This window comes from Pseudophryne corroboree, chromosome 5 (assembly GCF_028390025.1).
Source record: "Pseudophryne corroboree isolate aPseCor3 chromosome 5, aPseCor3.hap2, whole genome shotgun sequence".
Classification (NCBI taxonomy): domain Eukaryota; kingdom Metazoa; phylum Chordata; class Amphibia; order Anura; family Myobatrachidae; genus Pseudophryne; species Pseudophryne corroboree.
In genome coordinates, this window is record NC_086448.1 from 142087348 (window position 1) to 142106538 (window position 19191).

The following is a 19191-nucleotide window of genomic DNA, read 5'->3' on the forward strand; positions in this document are numbered from 1 at the left end:
GAAGACTGCCTTTAATACCCACTCAGGGCATTATGAATATTTGGTGATGCCTTTTGGGCTCTGTAATGCCCCGGTAGTCTTCCAGGATTTCATGAATGATGTGCTCAGGGAATATTTGGATAGATTCTTAGTTGTATACTTAGATGACATCCTAATTTTCTCCCATTCCCTGGAGGAACATCGGAAGCATGTACGCTTAGTCCTCCAGAAACTCAGAGACCACCGGCTTGGGGCGAAGCTGGAGAAGTGCGAATTTGAAGTTCAGCAAATCGCATTTCTAGGATATATTATCTCCCCAGAAGGTTTCCAAATGGAGGGTTCCAAGGTACAGGCAGTCCTGGATTGGGTGCAGCCCACTAGTCTGAAGGCGCTTCAGCGTTTCCTGGGCTTGACAAATTTTTATAGACGATTTATCGCTGGATTTTCGTCTATAGTGGCGCCCTTGGTGGCACTCACTAAGAAAGGGGCGAATGTTGCTCACTGGTCTTGTGAGGCTAAAGCGGCTTTTGCCCGTCTCAAAAGGGCATTTGTATCGGCCAAGGTACTGCGACACCCAGATCCAGAGCGTCCTTTTGTGGTGGAGGTGGATGCCTCTGAGATGGGTATTGGGGCAGTGCTTTCTCAGATGGGAGTGTCTGATAATTGCCTTCATCCCTGTGCTTACTTTTCCCGTAAATTTTCACCTGCCGAGATGAATTATGACGTGGGTAACCGGGAATTATTGGCTATTAAGGATGCACTCGAGGAGTGGAGACACTGGCTTGAGGGGGCTAAGTTTGTGGTCTCAATTCTCACCGACCATAAGAATCTGGCATATTTAGAGTCAGCGAAGCGTCTCAATGCCAGGCAGGCACGATGGGCTTTGTATTTTGCTCGCTTTAATTTTTTGATAACATATCGCCCTGGGTCAAAAAACATCAAGGCTGATGCGCTCTCGCTGGGTTTTGCTCCAATCCAGGAGACCACCGAGGAGCCGTTGCCCATTGTGTCCCCATCATGTATTGAAGTGGGCATCACCCAGGACCTCTTATCATTAGTCCTTAGAGCACAGGAGCAGGCTCCTCCAGACCTTCCGGTAGGTCTTTTAATTGTGCCTCCTAGGTTAAGACAGCGAGTGTTTCTGGAATTCCATTCCAAGAAGTCGGCAGGTCACCCGGGTATTGCCAGAACTCGGGAGTTGCTATCTAGGGCGGTGTGGAGGCCCTCGGTGGCTAAGGATGTGGATCAGTGGGATCGGGCATGTGACATCTGTGCCCGAAATAAGACTCATAGAGGGGTTCCTGTTGGCCCATTACATCCACTCTCTATCCCATCTAAGCCATGGACCCACATTTCAATGGATTTTGTGGTGGACTTGCCCAAATCCTCAGGGATGACAGCCATCTGGGTTGTCGTTGACAGGTTTTCGAAGATGGCGCACTTCGTTCCACTGGTTGGGCTGCCATCGGCCAGACGCCTGTCTGAATTATTTATGCTGCATGTTGTGCGTCTCCACGGGTTGCCACTTGATGTGGTCTCTGACCGCGGATCCCAGTTTGTGGCCAAATTCTGGAGGGCATTTTGTTCCGATCTCCAGATTTCTGTCAGCTTGTCGTCAGGCTACCATCTGCAGTCTAATGGGCAGACTGAAAGGGTGAACCAGTCCTTGGAGCAGTTCCTCAGGTGTTATGTCTCCAAGTGTCAGACTGACTGGGTTGCTCATCTGTCCATGGCGGAGTTTGCCTATAACAACGCGGCTCACTCTGCTACAGGGATCTCTCCCTTCCTTTGTGTGTATGGGCATCATCCTAAGGCCAATTCTTTTGACCCCCTGGACTCCACGCCTGGTGGTTCCTCTGTGGTTTCGGTCCTTAGAGGTATTTGGCGGAAAGTGAAGAAAGCCCTTGTGTCTGTGTCATTAGTGACCAAAAAGGTTTTTGATAAGCGGAAAAGACCCTGCAGCTTCAAATTAGGAGACTTCGTCTGGTTGTCTACCAAGAATTTGAAGTTGAGACAGCCATCTCATAAGTTAGGCCCCCGGTTCATCGGCCCTTATAAGATCACCAGGGTTATCAATCCGGTGGCATTTCAGTTAGATCTGCCCCGTTCTTTGGGTATCAATAAAACATTTCATTGTTCCCTTTTAAAACGGGCGATTAGTAATCCTTCTTCCAGTGGAAGACCTTCCCCTCTTCTGGCCAGAGGGAGTTTGTTGTTGAAAGGATTCTTGACTCCAAGATGGTTCGGGGTCAGCTGTCATTTTTGGTGCACTGGAAGGGGTATGGCCCAGAGGAGCGGTCGTGGGTGCGCAGTTGTGATCTTCATGCCCCCAGACTGATAGCTCTTTCTTCTCGCAGTTCCCCGATAATCCCGGTGGTAGGGGTTCTTTGACCCCTCGTCAGTGGGGGGGGGGGGGGTACTGTTAGGGTCTCCTGCCCTGTGCTGCCACGTCATCATGGCAACCGGGAGACAAGTGCTAGCGGAGTAACCTGAGCGCAGCTGATACTCCGGTTCGGGTCTTTTGCTGTGCAGTGGTTACAGGCTCTGTTCACGGCAGGGGATCCGGTGCTGGTTTTTGTGCTCACAGTCTGTGAGGTCTGAGTGGGGCGTGGACAGCACCTGCTTTATAAGGCCTCTTCTCAGGTTAAGCAGATGCTGCTGAATCTTTGTTGGTTAGTCAGTTCCTGAAAGTTAGCCAGTACTGTGTAGCTTTGTATTTGTTGTTGCTTACTGCAAATAGGCCTGGGGATTTGGTACTACACTCTGCCAATCCAGACCTAGCAGTAAGACTGGAGTCAGTCGTTTAGCTTGCTGGGGTTCTTTTACTACTCTGTGAACTTAGCAAGTTTGTGGCTGTATTCTAAGACTTGCCTGCCTAAATCCTGTCTCACTGTGCAAGGTGTCAGGCAGTGCCGGCGCTACGCGCTCAGCAGCTCCTGCAAAGCAGGGAGGCACCGAGCCTGAGAGGCGCTCTCTCCGCTCTGCTGATCTCCGCAGCTCGTGCTGGTTGCCGCTGCGCCTGTTAGGCAAGCAGCGGCACCGACAGCATGAAGCATGGCTTCATCGCAGCTGCCCGACCCCAGCAGTGTCCCAAGTCTAGCCAGCGTTCCACACACGCAAGCCCCGGAGGAAGAGACAGCAGCTAGATCCACGCCTGGAGCTGCGGCCACAGCAGGGACCAGCCATGTCTTTTCACTGCGGTATGTGTAGACGCCGAGCACCCCTTAATTCCACAACAGTTTAGGGAGTGGGGAAAGGGGACTGCAGTGAGTACCTGCTGAGCGTTTTAACCCTAGACCACCAGGTGAAACATAGTTATAAGAAAATTTAAATAAACTGATCAATTTAAACGCAATTCAATAGGCATAAATAGAACCACACAAATTATATGTAAGGTAATATATATATATATATATGTATACACATATATATACATATATATATAAGGTATGTCAGACAGACAGCGGCACTCGGAGGCGATATAGAAAAAAGACGTTGCGTTTATTACATCACTTCAATCCATCCATTTCCGGACCATACAGTCCCCCTGTCAAGGTGATAGAGGGTACACCTTGTATGCACTGTTTTTCTTCTACATTGTCTCCAAGTGCCACTGCCTGTCTGACATACCTTCTACAGATTTTTTCCAGATGGCACCGGAGCATTTACCTAGACATCAAGGGTGATTAGCGATTCAATTTGCTGTATATATATATATTTGTTGTGAAAAAATATATATATAAGACCTGTCTCGCGCTGACACTATGTGGAGCTACACCTTAGGGAAAATACCCCCTGTTAGACGGGGTATAATGGTTATGAACAACAAAAAGGGTGTTTCCCCAGGGAGCTTGTGATCTTACTAGGTATGTCAACAAATTTATCACTTATAGTAAAATAGTCATAAGAAATGGACTTATTTATTTTTATAAATAAAACACAATAAAAAATGAGCTGTATCACATTAAATCCAAAAAAAAATCAATGTTTCATACATATATTGATGTTGGTAACAATTCAATTCAATCATATGTCAGTATACAATTGATCTTCCTTGAAGAAATGACAAAATCGCTGTCTAAACCCAACGCGTTTCGTCCTACAGACTTCATCAGGGGTATTTTATTTACAATCAAAAAATCACAGTATGGACAAGTAACTTAATGTGTCTTCAATAGGCAAATAAAAACACTTAAAAAGTGATATCGAACTCGATTATACCACATGGAATATCTATTTAGCCGATTATTCAATACGACTCACTCTATGTTTGTTTAATGATCCCCACTTGATATGGAGATTTCTAATAACAACAGTGGTGGAACCAATAGTAATAAGGACAGCTCTTAGAGCAGCTTCCCACTAAATCGTATTGAGTTGTGGACAGAAAATCGTAACCGTGCCTCTACACTTTTAGCAATGCTTCTGGCTGCTGCATCATGGTTACATCATCGGTTACGATTTTCTGTCCACAACTCAATACGATTTAGTGGGAAGCTGCTCTAAGAGCTGTCCTTATTACTATTGGTTCCACCACTGTTGTTATTAGAAATCTCCTTATCAAGTGGGGATCATTAAACAAACATAGAGTGAGTCGTATTGAATAATCGGCTAAATAGATATTCCATGTGGTATAATCGAGTTCGATATCACTTTTTAAGTGTTTTTATTTGCCTATTGAAGACACATTAAGTTACTTGTCCATACTGTGATTTTTTGAATGTAAATAAAATACCCCTGATGAAGTCTGTAGGACGAAACGCGTTGGATTAAGACAGCGATTTTGTCATTTCTTCAAGGAAGATCAATTGTATACTGACATATGATTGAATTGAATTGTTACCAACATCAATATATGTATGAAACATTGATTGTTTTTTGGATTTAATGTGATACAGCTCATTTTTTATTGTGTTTTATTTATAAAAATAAATAAGTCCATTTCTTATGACTATTTTACTATAAGTGATAAATTTGTTGACATACCTAGTAAGATCACAAGCTCCCTGGGGAAACACCCTTTTTGTTGATATATATATATATATATATATATATATATATACAGGGCTGTAATTAGTGGTGTGCTAGTGGTGCCCAGCACACAGTGCATCTGCACAGTGGGCGTGGGACCACCAACAGCACCCGCATTGCCGCCGCCGCAGTAGTATTGTGCAGGCATCAGCAGCTTGGCATCTGCAGTGCCCTGCTACTTGTCACATAGGTAGCTGGGTAGCACTGCAGCTTTCCATCCCTTGTTAGACTCGGCCTCTGGGCTTCCCCTTCTATGTCTGCAGCATTTGGGCGGGAGGAGGCTGATGGAAGGCAGCTGCTTTAGGAGCAAATATAAGTTTAAAAAAGCACACACACAGTCAGTCTTTCCCCCCCCCCCCCGTGGCGTAATGTAAAAGACTACCTGGCATAATATGTATAAGCGGCATTACAACTGTGGGCTTTATCTGTATAAGAGGCACAACTACTGTGGGCATTATGTGTAAGGGGCACTACTACTGTGGGCATTATGTGTGTAAGCGGCGCTACTACTGTGGGCATTATGTGTAAGGGGCACTAATGTGCGCATTGTGTATAAGGGGTACTATTTTGTGCATTGTGAATGATGGACACTACTATATGGTGTAATGTGTATCAGGGGTACTGTGTGCAGTGTAATGTGAATAAGATTGTGCTACTGTGTGGGTACTTTGTATTGGGGGTACTGTTGTGTGACCATACCCCTTCCTTGTGAGACCACACAAATCTGGTGTGCACTATTCCTTTATTAAATATGGGAGGGCGCAAATTTCTAGTTTGCAGGGGGGCGCCGAACACCCTAGCACCGGCCCTGGTGTCAGGTGTCAGTTTAGTGGCAGTAAGCTGAACCTGTGCACTGCAAGTGAGAATTAGGATTGTGGAGACTCTCCTTGTGTCTATCATTCCATCTCTGACCAAGGAGTTTACTGCCACACCCATTGGTAATCCTTTAGGGTTTTGCTGTTGCCCTTAGCAACAGCATTTCGGGTTCTCTACGTATTAAAACACAACATCTTGCTTTTCCCATCTGAGCATCACTAATACTAGGGAGACACCCAGTTCCTTAGCCTCTGGGCTTCTCTGTTTACTTTGTGTGTATTTTGTTACCCTATCACCTTCTGTGTACGTAATGTCATATTCCCGTCTGTCTGTGAATTCATTTGTTTTGCATACCTATCCGTTCAGACACCAGTACCTTCCTGCATGCACTGGTGTGCATAACAGTTCAAACACCAGTACATTCCTGCAGGCACTGGAGTGCATAACAGTTCTGACACCAGTACATTCCTGCAGGCACTGGTGTGCATAACACAATCCCTCTAATCTCTAGTTAAAACCATATTTAAAATGAATTACATTATTTTCTGTACTATATTATGCTGTTACTCTTAATCACATTGAGTCCTATTGGAAAAAGATCCCTATATATATAAATGTATTATTATTATTATTATTATTATTATTATTATTATTATTATTATTATTATTATAATTATTACATTGCTGAATACAACCTGAGAAAACATGAGCATCTCGTCATTCAGTTGGTCTTCTGAAAACACGTCAAAGGACATTCTTTTGAGGACTGAGTCCCTTATGAAAGCCAGTTGTCAAGACTTAAATGTGACTTGAAACAGTAGACTGTATTAGATGAAATAACATCCTATCAGTAAAAAAGGATATATGTATTCATCTATCATATGAAATAAATACAATTCACAAAAAATAAAAATGCAAATGCAATGCCTGTAGAATTAAAAAGCAATATGACTTATCTATCATATTGTGAGACCAACAAATATTCCATATACAGTAAGATATGCACCCAACTTTTCCAACTCATATGGAATTAACAATCCAACATTAACAAGCAAAGGGTGTTATTCAGGTTTCTTAGCAAACCAAAAAGTTAGCAGTTGGGCAAAACCATGTTGCACTGCAGGTGGGACAGATGTAACGTGTGCAGAGAGATTTAGATTTGGATGGGCTATATTGTTTCTGTGCATGGTAAATACTGGCTGCTTAATTTCGATTTCAGTTTGAACACACCCCACCCAAATCTAACTCTCTCTGCATGTGTAACATCTGCCTCCCCTGCAGTGCAACATGGTTTTGCCCAATTGCTAACTTTTTGGGCTTGCTAACAAACCTGAATAAGGCCAATGTATGTGCTTTACAAACTGGAAACCTCACCTCTGGCACTTGTCCCGGCTGTCAGTGTCTGCATCCTGGCCACTCAGACAATAATGGCATTGCAATTTGACCTTAATAATCAGTCTCTGCAAGACTTTGCTGGGACTTGTAGTTCCACAATAGTACTTGTTCTATTTTGACATTCTATTATTGCCCTTACATGCACTGATGTATGGCTGCCAAAAAGGTCCCCTGTTTTCTTCCCAGTTTCCCTAGAGATTTCATCCCTGTATTGGTTTCCCATTATGTATAAATGAGTCATCATCATTAATTTGACAAATGTAATTGCTGTATCTTTTCTCTGGCTACATCAAGTTATGTTATGGGGCTTGTACAGAGGTAGGTGCAATTTTTCATTGGGTTTAGATTTTGCAGTAGAACAAACCAAGTTACTTTGTTATTGCAAATACTGTACTGTATACTTCTGCAAGCTGCACACACACTTCACAGCATTTATGAACCAGGTTGTCTATTTTAATTTCAAATGTTATTCCCTGGTACAAATTTTAGACCCAATTGCTAAATTTGCTGTATAGTCTATACTCAAAATAAGCCCTACGGTGAGTATCGTGATGCAATGTACAGTATTTTACATGCAACTTCATATATTCACTAGAGATGAGCGGGTTTGGTTTCTCGGAAACCGAACCCGCCCGAACTTCAGGGTTTTTACACGGGGCCGAGCAGGTTCGGATCCTCCCGCCTTGCTCGGCTAACCCGAGCGCGCCCGAACGTCATCATCCCGCTGTCGGATTCTCGCGAGACTCTGATTCTATATAAGGAGCCGCGCGTCGCCGCCATTTTCACACGTGCATTGAGATTGATAGGGAGAGGACGTGGCTGGCGTCCTCTCCGTTTAGAGTGACTGACTAGTACAGAGAGACACAAATTTTGGGGAGCATATAGGAGGAGTACTACTTGCTGCTGATAGTGTGACCAGTGACCAGTGCCACCAGTTTACTAGTACAGAGAGACACAAATTTTGGGGAGCATATAGGAGGAGTACTACTTGCTGCTGATAGTGTGACCAGTGACCAGTGCCACCAGTTTAGTTACTAGTACAGAGAGACACAAATTTTGGGGAGCATATAGGAGGAGTACTACTTGCTGCTGATAGTGTGACCACCAGTGACCAGTGCCACCAGTTTACAAGTACAGAGAGACACAAATTTTGGGGAGCATATAGGAGGAGTACTACTTGCTGCTGATAGTGTGACCAGTGACCAGTGCCACCAGTTTAGTTACTAGTACAGAGAGACACAAATTTTGGGGAGCATATAGGAGGAGTACTACTTGCTGCTGATAGTGTGACCAGTGCCACCAGTTTACTAGTACAGAGAGACACAAATTTTGGGGAGCATATAGGAGGAGTACTACTTGCTGCTGATAGTGTGACCAGTGACCAGTGCCACCAGTTTACTAGTACAGAGAGACACAAATTTTGGGGAGCATATACAGGAGGAGTACTACTTGCTGCTGATAGTGTGACCAGTGACCAGTGCCACCAGTTTAGTTACTAGTACAGAGAGACACAAATTTTGGGGAGCATATAGGAGGAGTACTACTTGCTGCTGATAGTGTGACCGGTGACCAGTGCCACCAGTTTAGTTACTAGTACAGAGAGACACAAATTTTGGGGAGCATATAGGAGGAGTACTACTTGCTGCTGATAGTGTGACCAGTGACCAGTGCCACCAGTTTACTAGTACAGAGAGACACAAATTTTGGGGAGCATATAGGAGGAGTACTACTTGCTGCTGATAGTGTGACCAGTGACCAGTGCCACCAGTTTAGTTACTAGTACAGAGAGACACAAATTTTGGGGAGCATATACAGGAGGAGTACTACTTGCTGCTGATAGTGTGACCAGTGACCAGTGCCACCAGTTTAGTTACTAGTACAGAGAGACACAAATTTTGGGGAGCATATAGGAGGAGTACTACTTGCTGCTGATAGTGTGACCAGTGACCAGTGCCACCAATTTACTAGTACAGAGAGACACAAATTTTGGGGAACATATAGGAGGAGTACTACTTGCTGCTGATAGTGTGACCAGTGACCAGTGCCACCAGTTTACTAGTACAGAGAGACACAAATTTTGGGAAGCATATACAGGAGGAGTACTACTTGCTGCTGATAGTGTGACCAGTGACCAGTGCCACCAGTTTAGTTACTAGTACAGAGAGACACAAATTTTGGGGAGCATATAGGAGGAGTACTACTTGCTGCTGATAGTGTGACCAGTGACCAGTGCCACCAGTTTACTAGTACAGAGAGACACAAATTTTGGGGAGCATATAGGAGGAGTACTACTTGCTGCTGATAGTGTGACCAGTGCCACCAGTTTAGTTACTAGTACAGAGAGACACAAATTTTGGGGAGCATATAGGAGGAGTACTACTTGCTGCTGATAGTGTGACCAGTGACCAGTGCCACCAGTTTACTAGTACAGAGAGACACAAATTTTGGGGAGCATATAGGAGGAGTACTACTTGCTGCTGATAGTGTGACCAGTGACCAGTGCCACCAGTTTACTAGTACAGAGAGACACAAATTTTGGGGAGCATATACAGGAGGAGTACTACTTGCTGCTGATAGTGTGACCAGTGACCAGTGCCACCAGTTTAGTTACTAGTACAGAGAGACACAAATTTTGGGGAGCATATAGGAGGAGTACTACTTGCTGCTGATAGTGTGACCAGTGACCAGTGCCACCAGTTTAGTTACTAGTACAGAGAGACACAAATTTTGGGGAGCATATAGGAGGAGTACTACTTGCTGCTGATAGTGTGACCAGTGACCAGTGCCACCAGTTTACTAGTACAGAGAGACACAAATTTTGGGGAGCATATAGGAGGAGTACTACTTGCTGCTGATAGTGTGACCAGTGACCAGTGCCACCAGTTTAGTTACTAGTACAGAGAGACACAAATTTTGGGGAGCATATAGGAGGAGTACTACTTGCTGCTGATAGTGTGACCAGTGACCAGTGCCACCAGTTTACTAGTACAGAGAGACACAAATTTTGGGGAACATATAGGAGGAGTACTACTTGCTGCTGATAGTGTGACCAGTGACCAGTGCCACCAGTTTACTAGTACAGAGAGACACAAATTTTGGGGAGCATATACAGGAGGAGTACTACTTGCTGCTGATAGTGTGACCAGTTACCAGTGCCACCAGTTTAGTTACTAGTACAGAGAGACACAAATTTTGGGGAGCATATAGGAGGAGTACTACTTGCTGATGATAGTGTGACCAGTTACCAGTGCCACCAGTTTAGTTACTAGTACAGAGAGACACAAATTTTGGGGAGCATATAGGAGGAGTACTACTTGCTGCTGATAGTGTGACCAGTGACCAGTGCCACCAGTTTACTAGTACAGAGAGACACAAATTTTGGGGAGCATATAGGAGGAGTACTACTTGCTGCTGATAGTGTGACCAGTGACCAGTGCCACCAGTTTAGTTACTAGTACAGAGAGACACAAATTTTGGGGAGCATATAGGAGGAGTACTACTTGCTGCTGATAGTGTGACCAGCGACCAGTGCCACCAGTTTAATTAATCCGTTCTCTGCCTGAAAAAAAACGATACACAGTGTGACACAGTCACGTACCATATCTGTGCTCAGCCTCAGTGTGCTGCATCATCATATGTAATAATATCTGACTGTGCTGAGTGCTCACACAGCTTAATTGTGGGGGAGACTGGGGACTGGGAGCAGTTAGAGCAGGAGTACATATAATATATTTTAAGTACAGTGCACACTTTTGCTGCCAGAGTGCCACACTGCCAGTGTGACTGACCAGTGACCAGACAACACTGCCCCCCAGTATATTGTGATTGTCTGCTTAGGACGGAGTACTACTTGCTGATAGTGTGACCAGTGACCATTGACCACCAGTTTAATTAATCCGTTCTCTGCCTGAAAAAAAAACGATACACAGTGTGACACAGTCACATACACATACCATATCTGTGCTCAGCCCAGTGTGCTGCATCATATGTAATACTGTATATCATTATCTGACTGTGCTGAGTGCTCACTGCTCACACAGCTTAATTGTGGGGGAGACTGGGGAGCAGTTATAGCAGGAGTACATATTTTTAAGTACAGTGCACACTTTTGCTGCCAGAGTGCCACAGCCAGTGTGACTGACCAGTGACCACTGACCACCAGTATATTGTGATTGTCTGCCTGGAAAAGTTAAACACTCGTCGTGTGGTGTTTTTATAAACGCATTCTGCAGACAGTGTCTAGCAGGTCCGTCATTACATTATATACCTGTCCGGCTGCAGTACTAGTGTGATAGATATATATATTTTAATTTTATCTCATTATCATCCAGTCTATACTAGCAGCAGACACAGTACGGTAGTCCACGGCTGTAGCTACCTCTGTGTCGGCAGTCGCTCGTCATCCATAAGTATACTAGTATCCATCCATCTCCATTGTTTACCTGAGGTGCCTTTTAGTTGTGCCTATTAAAATATGGAGAACAAAAATGTTGAGGTTCCAAAAATAGGGAAAGATCAAGATCGACTTCCACCTCGTGCTGAAGCTGCTGCCACTAGTCATGGCAGAGACGATGAAATGCCATCAACGTCGTCTGCCAAGGCCGTTGCCCAATGGCATAGTACAGAGCATGTAAAATCCAAAACACCAAATATCAGTAAAAAAAGGACTCAAAAATCTAAAATAAAATTGTTGGAGGAGAAGCGTAAACTTGCCAATATGCCATTTACCACACGGAGTGGCAAGGAAAGGCTGAGGCCCTGGCCTATGTTCATGGCTAGTGGTTCAGCTTCACATGAGGATGGAAGCACTCAGCCTCTCGCTAGAAAAATGAAAAGACTCAAGCTGGCAAAAGCACAGCAAAGAACTGTGCGTTCTTCGAAATCCCAAATCCACAAGGAGAGTCCAATTGTGTCGGTTGCGACTCCTAGATGGGCCAGGTGTTTGTGTCGGCCACTAGGGTCGCTTAGGTTACTCACACAGCTACCTCATTGCACCTCTTTTTTTTCTTCTTTGCGTCATGTGCTGTTTGGGGAGTAGTTTTTTGGAAGGGCCGTCCTGCGTGACACTGCAGTGCCACTCCTAGATGGGCCAGGTGTTTGTGTTGGCCACTAGGGTCGCTTAGCTTACTCACACAGCTACCTCATTGCGCCTCTTTTTTTCTTTGCGTCATGTGCTGTGTGGGGAGTGTTTTTTGGAAGGGCCGTCCTGCGTGACACTGCAGTGCCACTCCTAGATGGGCCAGGTGTTTGTGTCGGCCACTAGGGTCGCTTAGGTTACTCACACAGCTACCTCATTGCGCCTCTTTTTTTTCTTCTTTGCGTCATGTGCTGTTTGGGGAGTAGTTTTTTGGAAGGGCCATCCTGCGTGACACTGCAGTGCCACTCCTAGATGGGCCAGGTGTTTGTGTCGGCCACTAGGGTCGCTTAGGTTACTCACACAGCTACCTCATTGCGCCTCTTTTTTTCTTCTTTGCGTCATGTGCTGTATGGGGAGTGTTTTTTGGAAGGACCGTCCTGCGTGACACTGCAGTGCCACTCCTAGATGGGCCAGGTGTTTGTGTCGGCCACTAGGGTCGCTTAGGTTACTCACACAGCTACCTCATTGCGCCTCTTTTTTTTCTTCTTTGCGTCATGTGCTGTTTGGGGAGTAGTTTTTTGGAAGGGCCGTCCTGCGTGACACTGCAGTGCCACTCCTAGATGGGCCAGGTGTTTGTGTCGGCCACTAGGGTCGCTTAGGTTACTCACACAGCTACCTCATTGCGCCTCTTTTTTTTTTCTTTGCGTCATGTGCTGTTTGGGGAGTAGTTTTTTGGAAGGGCCGTCCTGCGTGACACTGCAGTGCCACTCCTAGATGGGCCAGGTGTTTGTGTCGGCCACTAGGGTCGCTTAGGTTACTCACACAGCTACCTCATTGCGCCTCTTTTTTTTCTTCTTTGCGTCATGTGCTGTGTGGGGAGTGTTTTTTGGAAGGGCCGTCCTGCGTGACACTGCATTGCCACTCCTAGATGGGCCAGGTGTTTGTGTCGGCCACTAGGGTCGCTTAGGTTGCTCACACAGCTACCTCATTGCGCCTCTTTTTTTTCTTCTTTGCGTCATGTGCTGTTTGGGGAGTAGTTTTTTGGAAGGGCCGTCCTGCGTGACACTGCAGTGCCACTCCTAGATGGGCCAGGTGTTTGTGTCGGCCACTAGGGTCGCTTAGCTTACTCACACAGCTACCTCATTGCGCCTCTTTTTTTCTTTGCGTCATGTGTTGTGTGGGGAGTGTTTTTTGGAAGGACCGTCCTGCGTGACACTGCAGTGCCACTCCTAGATGGGCCAGGTGTTTGTGTCGGCCACTTGGGTCGCTGAGCTTAGTCATCCAGCGACCTCGGTGCAAATTTTAGGACTAAAAATAATATTGTGAGGTGTGAGGTGTTCAGAATAGACCGAAAACGAGTGTAAATTATGGTTATTGAGGTTAAGAATACTATGGGATCAAAATGACCCCCAAATTCAATGATTTAAGCTGTTTTTTAGGGTTCTTTGAAAAAAAACACCCGAATCCAAAACACACCCGAATCCGACAAAAAAAAAACGGTGAGGTTTTGCCAAAACGCGTTAGAACCCAAAACACGGCCGCGGAACCGAACCCAAAACCAAAACACAAAACCCGAAAAATTTCAAGTGCACATCTCTAATATTCACACATATGGATGCAACTTAGAGTGGCACTTACGGTTAGATGTCAAAGATTGGGCCTATTCTAACTCAAGCCAAATGTGTCAAACAATTACTGTTTACAATTGTGTTTCAGTTTACCCTAAATCTCATAATGTTCTGCATGACCCATAGACTGAAGACCGTAATGGCAGAGAAGAAGATGAGAGTAAAAGCAGTTCTAATGGTACCACAGATTCTAAAGAAGAGAGTGAGGAAGACAGAAGTCAATATATAGAAGAAGCCAGCCGAACATTACAAGATGTTGAAAACAGAATGGTGTCAGTTAGGCATCAAAGTTTGCTAGAAGAATCTAAAAGAAAAGTTAAAAAAACAAAGTCAACGACAAAATCTAGCAAGAAACAGTCTAAAATAATAAAAGAGGTAGGTTGTCAACAAAGGATGTTTAAAAAGGTTATGTGTAATAGGTTGACAGTGTCTATGTCGACATGGTCAAAAGGTCTACAGGTTCAAAAGAATGACTTATGAAACAGTCAACATGAGTTTTTCATGTTTTTTTTGATGTCACATTTTACCTTACAACACGTGGAACCCCAATTAGTGTACTGCGTCCCCTCGTATGGCTCGCTTTACTCACCATGCTTTGGGCAAGGTGCCTTGCTCCACAAATGATGCTCTCGGCACAGGTATGAAAAAGTAGAAAAAATGAAAAGAAAAAAAAAATATCCCAAAAACTAAAGTCGATCATTTGAACTTGTCTACCTTTTGACCATGTTGACTATATGCATGTCAACCATTTAGTGTTCACCTTTTGACTGTCAACCAATAATTTAAAGATCCTACCAGCACACACAAATATTTTTAGGAGCATATGGCTCAACACTGATTCTACCCGGGTAGCTACCTGGGTTGAACACGGTAACACGGTAATAACCCAGGAAATTTTGCAGTGGAAACGGTCATTACCCGTGTTTTCAGACCCGAGTAACAAGTGACATCAATAGCTTTTACAGAGCTTACCTGGGTTAAGTGGAAACAGATCCGACCCAGGAATAACCCGTTGTGAAGTGCAGTGGAAACGGCTGGGCCGACACAGGTTGTAGCCAGGTTAAACATCCTGGATCGGACCTGGTACTCAGGTGGAAAAGGGGTATTAGTCTGTATCTGGAGCTTGGAATGGAAAAAAGCAGTGAATGATGCATCTTGGCACTTTGTATAAGGATTCAGACTCAGACGCACACAGACATACAAGTGTCACATGTCAAATTAATTCGCACAGTCTCCTCATTAAAAAAAAAAAAAAGACACCCAACTATAGCAGAATCTCGCAGGACCTGGGGCGTAATTCAGAGTTGATCACAGCAGCAAATTTGTTAGCAGTTGGGCAAAAGCAAATGCACTGCAGGTGGGGCAGATATAACATGTGCAGAGAGAGTTAGATTTGAGTGAGTTATATTGTTTCTGTGCAGGGTAAATACTGGCTGCTTTATTTTTACACTGCAATTTAGATTTCAGCTTGAACACACCCCACCCAAATCCCCTCCTGCAGTGCACATGGGGGGTCATTCTGACCTGATCACATGCTAGAATTTTTCACTGCGCTGTGACCAGGTCACTACTGCGCATGCGTATGCACCGCAATGAGAAGGCGCATCATACAGGTACAAAGCGGATCGTTGCTGAGCGATGGATTTAACAAAGAATTCATTCGCACAGCCGATCACAAGGAGATTGACAGGAAGAAGGCATTTGTGGGTGGCAACTGACCGTTTTCTGGGAGTGTTTGGAAAAATGCAGGCATGTCCAAGCGTTTGCAGTGTGGGTGGCTGACATCAATTCCGGACAAGAACAGGCTGAAGTGTTCGCAGCGGCTGAGTAAGTTCTGAGCTACTCAGAAACTGCACAAAACTTTTTTGTAGTGCTTGGCTGCATATTTGATTGCACGCTTGCAAAACAAAATACACTCCCCTATAGGTGGCGACAATCTGTTCGCAGTGCTGCAAAAAGTAGCTAGCGAGTGATCAACTCTGAATAACCCCCTTGGTTTTGCCCAACTGCTAACAAATTTGCTGCTGCAATCAACTCTTAATTAGGCCCTTGGTTTTACACAATTGCTAACAAATTTGCTGCTGCGATCAACTCTAAATTACCCCCTTGGTGCGCAGAGATGGGCTCTTTAAAGCAACTGTAGCAATGATTATATAAGGACACATCTGTAGTACTTTATATTGTTTTCTCTTATGTCCTAGAGGACACTGGGAAACCCTTTAGTACCATGGGGTATAGACTGGTCCACTAGGAGCCTTGGGCACTTTAAGAATTTGATAGTGTGCCCTGGCTCCTCCCTCTATGCCCCTCCTATCAGACTTAGTTTAGAAAATGTACCCGGAGGAGCCGGTCACTTCACTGGAAGCTCCTGAACAGTTTTCTGCATTTATTTTGTATATTTGTTATTTTCAGGCAGGACTGGATGGCACCAGCCTCCCTACTTCGTGGGACTTAGGTGGGGAAACGTCCCAACCTCTTAAAGGGTTAATGGTCCTGTTCCCCGCTGACAGGACACTAGCTCCTGAGGGAACTTTTTGCAAGCCCCACCACGGTGAGCTACATTCGCGTAGCATGCCGCCACCCCTAACAGGGCCAGAAGATGGAACGGTGGTGAGTACTAAGCCGGCATCCTAGTTAGCGGGTCGCCAGCCACTATAGTGGCATGAGGGTACAGAGAAGCACTGCTTCTATGTGGAGCGGCTGGGTCTCCAGGCTCAGTACACAGTGCGGATGCACCGCTTCTGAGGGAGCGAACTGAGTCTAAGTACACTGTGAGTGTACACATTACCCAGACTGGCATTACAGACATAAAATGTGACTGACTCCATTTAAGCACCACATTTACCTCTGCCAGTATAAAAAAGTGCGGTAAGATCACCCGCCACTGAAGGGGCGGGGCTTCACTATAAGCAGATCCAGCAGCTCACCAGTGCCATTTTAACTCTGCAGTGGACACAGACACTGACTGACAGGGATGCGCAGCTCCTTCGAGAGACTCCAGATTACTTCAGTGGTACCAGGGGTTCATAGCAGGGGGGGGCAGCGCTTACTAGTGTACTAAGTTACCAATCTGGGTACTTAGTCTGCGACCCGGCTAAGCTTGGCATTAGCACTAAGGATGCTGGCTCCAATACTATCTCTGTGTCTCTCTGGAAGGGCTCTCTGTGGGTTTATTGTGCATTTAACTTTTTCCTGTGTGTGTGTGTGTGCTCTGTCACTGTCACGTGTCAGACAAAGAGTGTGTTTCATGTAAGGCACAGTGTTCCTCTACTCCAGGGGGTTCACTGCAGTGTACTCAGTGCAGTGTTCCCTCCCTGGAGAGTGGAGCAGAGCCAGCTTGGCTGGATTCTATTAGGGGAATGATTTCCAATATATCTTCTAAATCATCCCGCAATAAGAGATGCAATACTTAAGACAATCTATGACTGAGTTTATGAACAGAGACTCAGTACCCAAACCAGTCTCTTAGTCCCCTGCCATTTGTTGGCAAAAACGTTATTTGGCCCATATCCTGCAGTCTCACTCTGATGATGACTCATAATCATCAGAGTGAGACTGCAGGATATGGGCCAAATAAAGTGGAGGAAGGGGAGGTGGACTCAGTGGTGGGGGAGGCTACTCTGTCAAGGGGAATAGAGGCTCTCATAGAAGCTATTAGAGAAGTTCTGCATATCCCTGATAAGGTAACAGAGGAAACTGAGGAATCTTATTTTAATATAAAAAAGAAATCGTCAGCCACTTTTTCTGTGTCAAAGGAATTAAATACACTGTTTGAAGAACCGTGGGTTAAAGCTGATAGGAAATTTAAAGTCCCTAAAAGGTTGATATCATCTTTTCCTTTTCCTCATGATAGGAAAAAATGGAAAAATCCACCAATAGTGGATGCATCAGTATCCAGGTTGTCACGGAAAATTGTATTGCCTGTCCAGGGTGCAGCCTCCTTAAAAGACATGGCTGATTGTAGAATTGAGAATACACTCAAATCTTTGTATACAGCTGCTGGGACTCACTATAGCATGTGGGTGTATTTCTAAGGCCATCGCCAAATGGTTGCGTAACCTAATTGAGGGGTTAGGTACCTTGCATCAGGGGGAGATTGTTTTACTCCTGCAATGTATACAGGACTCTGCGAATTTTATGGTGGAATCCATAAAAGAAACAGGCTTGCTTAATGCACGCTATGGCAGTGTCAGCAGATGTGGACTCCAGGAAAAGCATTGAAGGCCTACCCTTCACAGGAGAGGCCTTATTTGGAGATGAACAAGACAAATGGATCTTTAAAGCTACTGTGGGTAAGTCCATATATCTTCCTTCTGCAGCTCCCCCAGCCAGGAAGGCCTGCTCAGGACCTAATCTACAATCCTTTCGGACTGCCTAGTTTAAGGGCAAAACCACAGGTTCTTCTACAGACACCAGGGGCGCTAGAGGTAAACCACACAAACCAGTAACTGCCAGTTCTAAGGAACAGAGCTCAAGCTTTGCTTCCTCAAAACCTTCAGCATGATGCTGGACCAAAATACCTGGAAGACTTGCAGGTGGGAGCCCGACTAAAATATTTCAGTCACATCTGGAGAACATCATGCCAGGATCCCTGGGTCATAGATCTTATTTCCCAGGACTACAGACTGGAGTTTCAGGAGCTCCCACCTCACAGATTCTTCAAATCAGGTTTACCAGTTTCACAAAAGGCAAGTATAACCTTACAGGACACCATTCAAAAACTGGTACAGACTCAGGTAATTGTTCCAGTTCCACCTCATCTACAAAACAAGGGATATTATTCCAATTTGTTTGTAGTACCAAAACCGGGCGGTTCGGTAAGACCAATTTTGAACCTCAAGTCATTTAACCCGTACTTACGAGTGTTCAAATTCAAGATGGAGTCTCTGAGAGCAGTGATCTCAAGTCTGGAAGAAAGGGAATTCCTAATGTCTCTGGATATCAAGGATACATACCTTCACGTTTCTGATCTGGCCGCCTCAACAGACTTATCTACAGTTTACACTGCAGGACTGTCACTACCAGTTCCAGGCCCTGCCCTTTGGTCTCTCAATGGCACAAAAGCCCTCATTCCGAGTTGTACGCTCTGTAATTTTCTTCACATCGCAGCGATTTTCCGCTAATTGCGCATGCGCAATGTTCGCACTGCGACTGCGCCAAGTAAATTTGCTAAGAAGTTTGGTATTTTTCTCACGGCATTACAAGGTTTTTTCTTCGTTCTGGTGATCGTAATGTGATTGACAGGAAGTGGGTGTTACTGGGCGG

The 19191-nt window shown here is 45.0% G+C and overlaps 1 protein-coding gene across 1 annotated transcript in view; it reads left to right on the forward strand.

Annotated features, from left to right (window-relative positions):
- Positions 1-19191, forward strand: part of LOC134929573 (ATP-dependent translocase ABCB1-like) — a 723752-nt gene that overhangs the window by 329471 nt on the left and 375090 nt on the right. The window contains exon 12 of the mRNA XM_063925164.1: positions 14053-14301. Within this exon, the coding sequence (XP_063781234.1) occupies positions 14053-14301 (249 nt within the window). The remainder of the gene's footprint in view (positions 1-14052; positions 14302-19191) is intronic.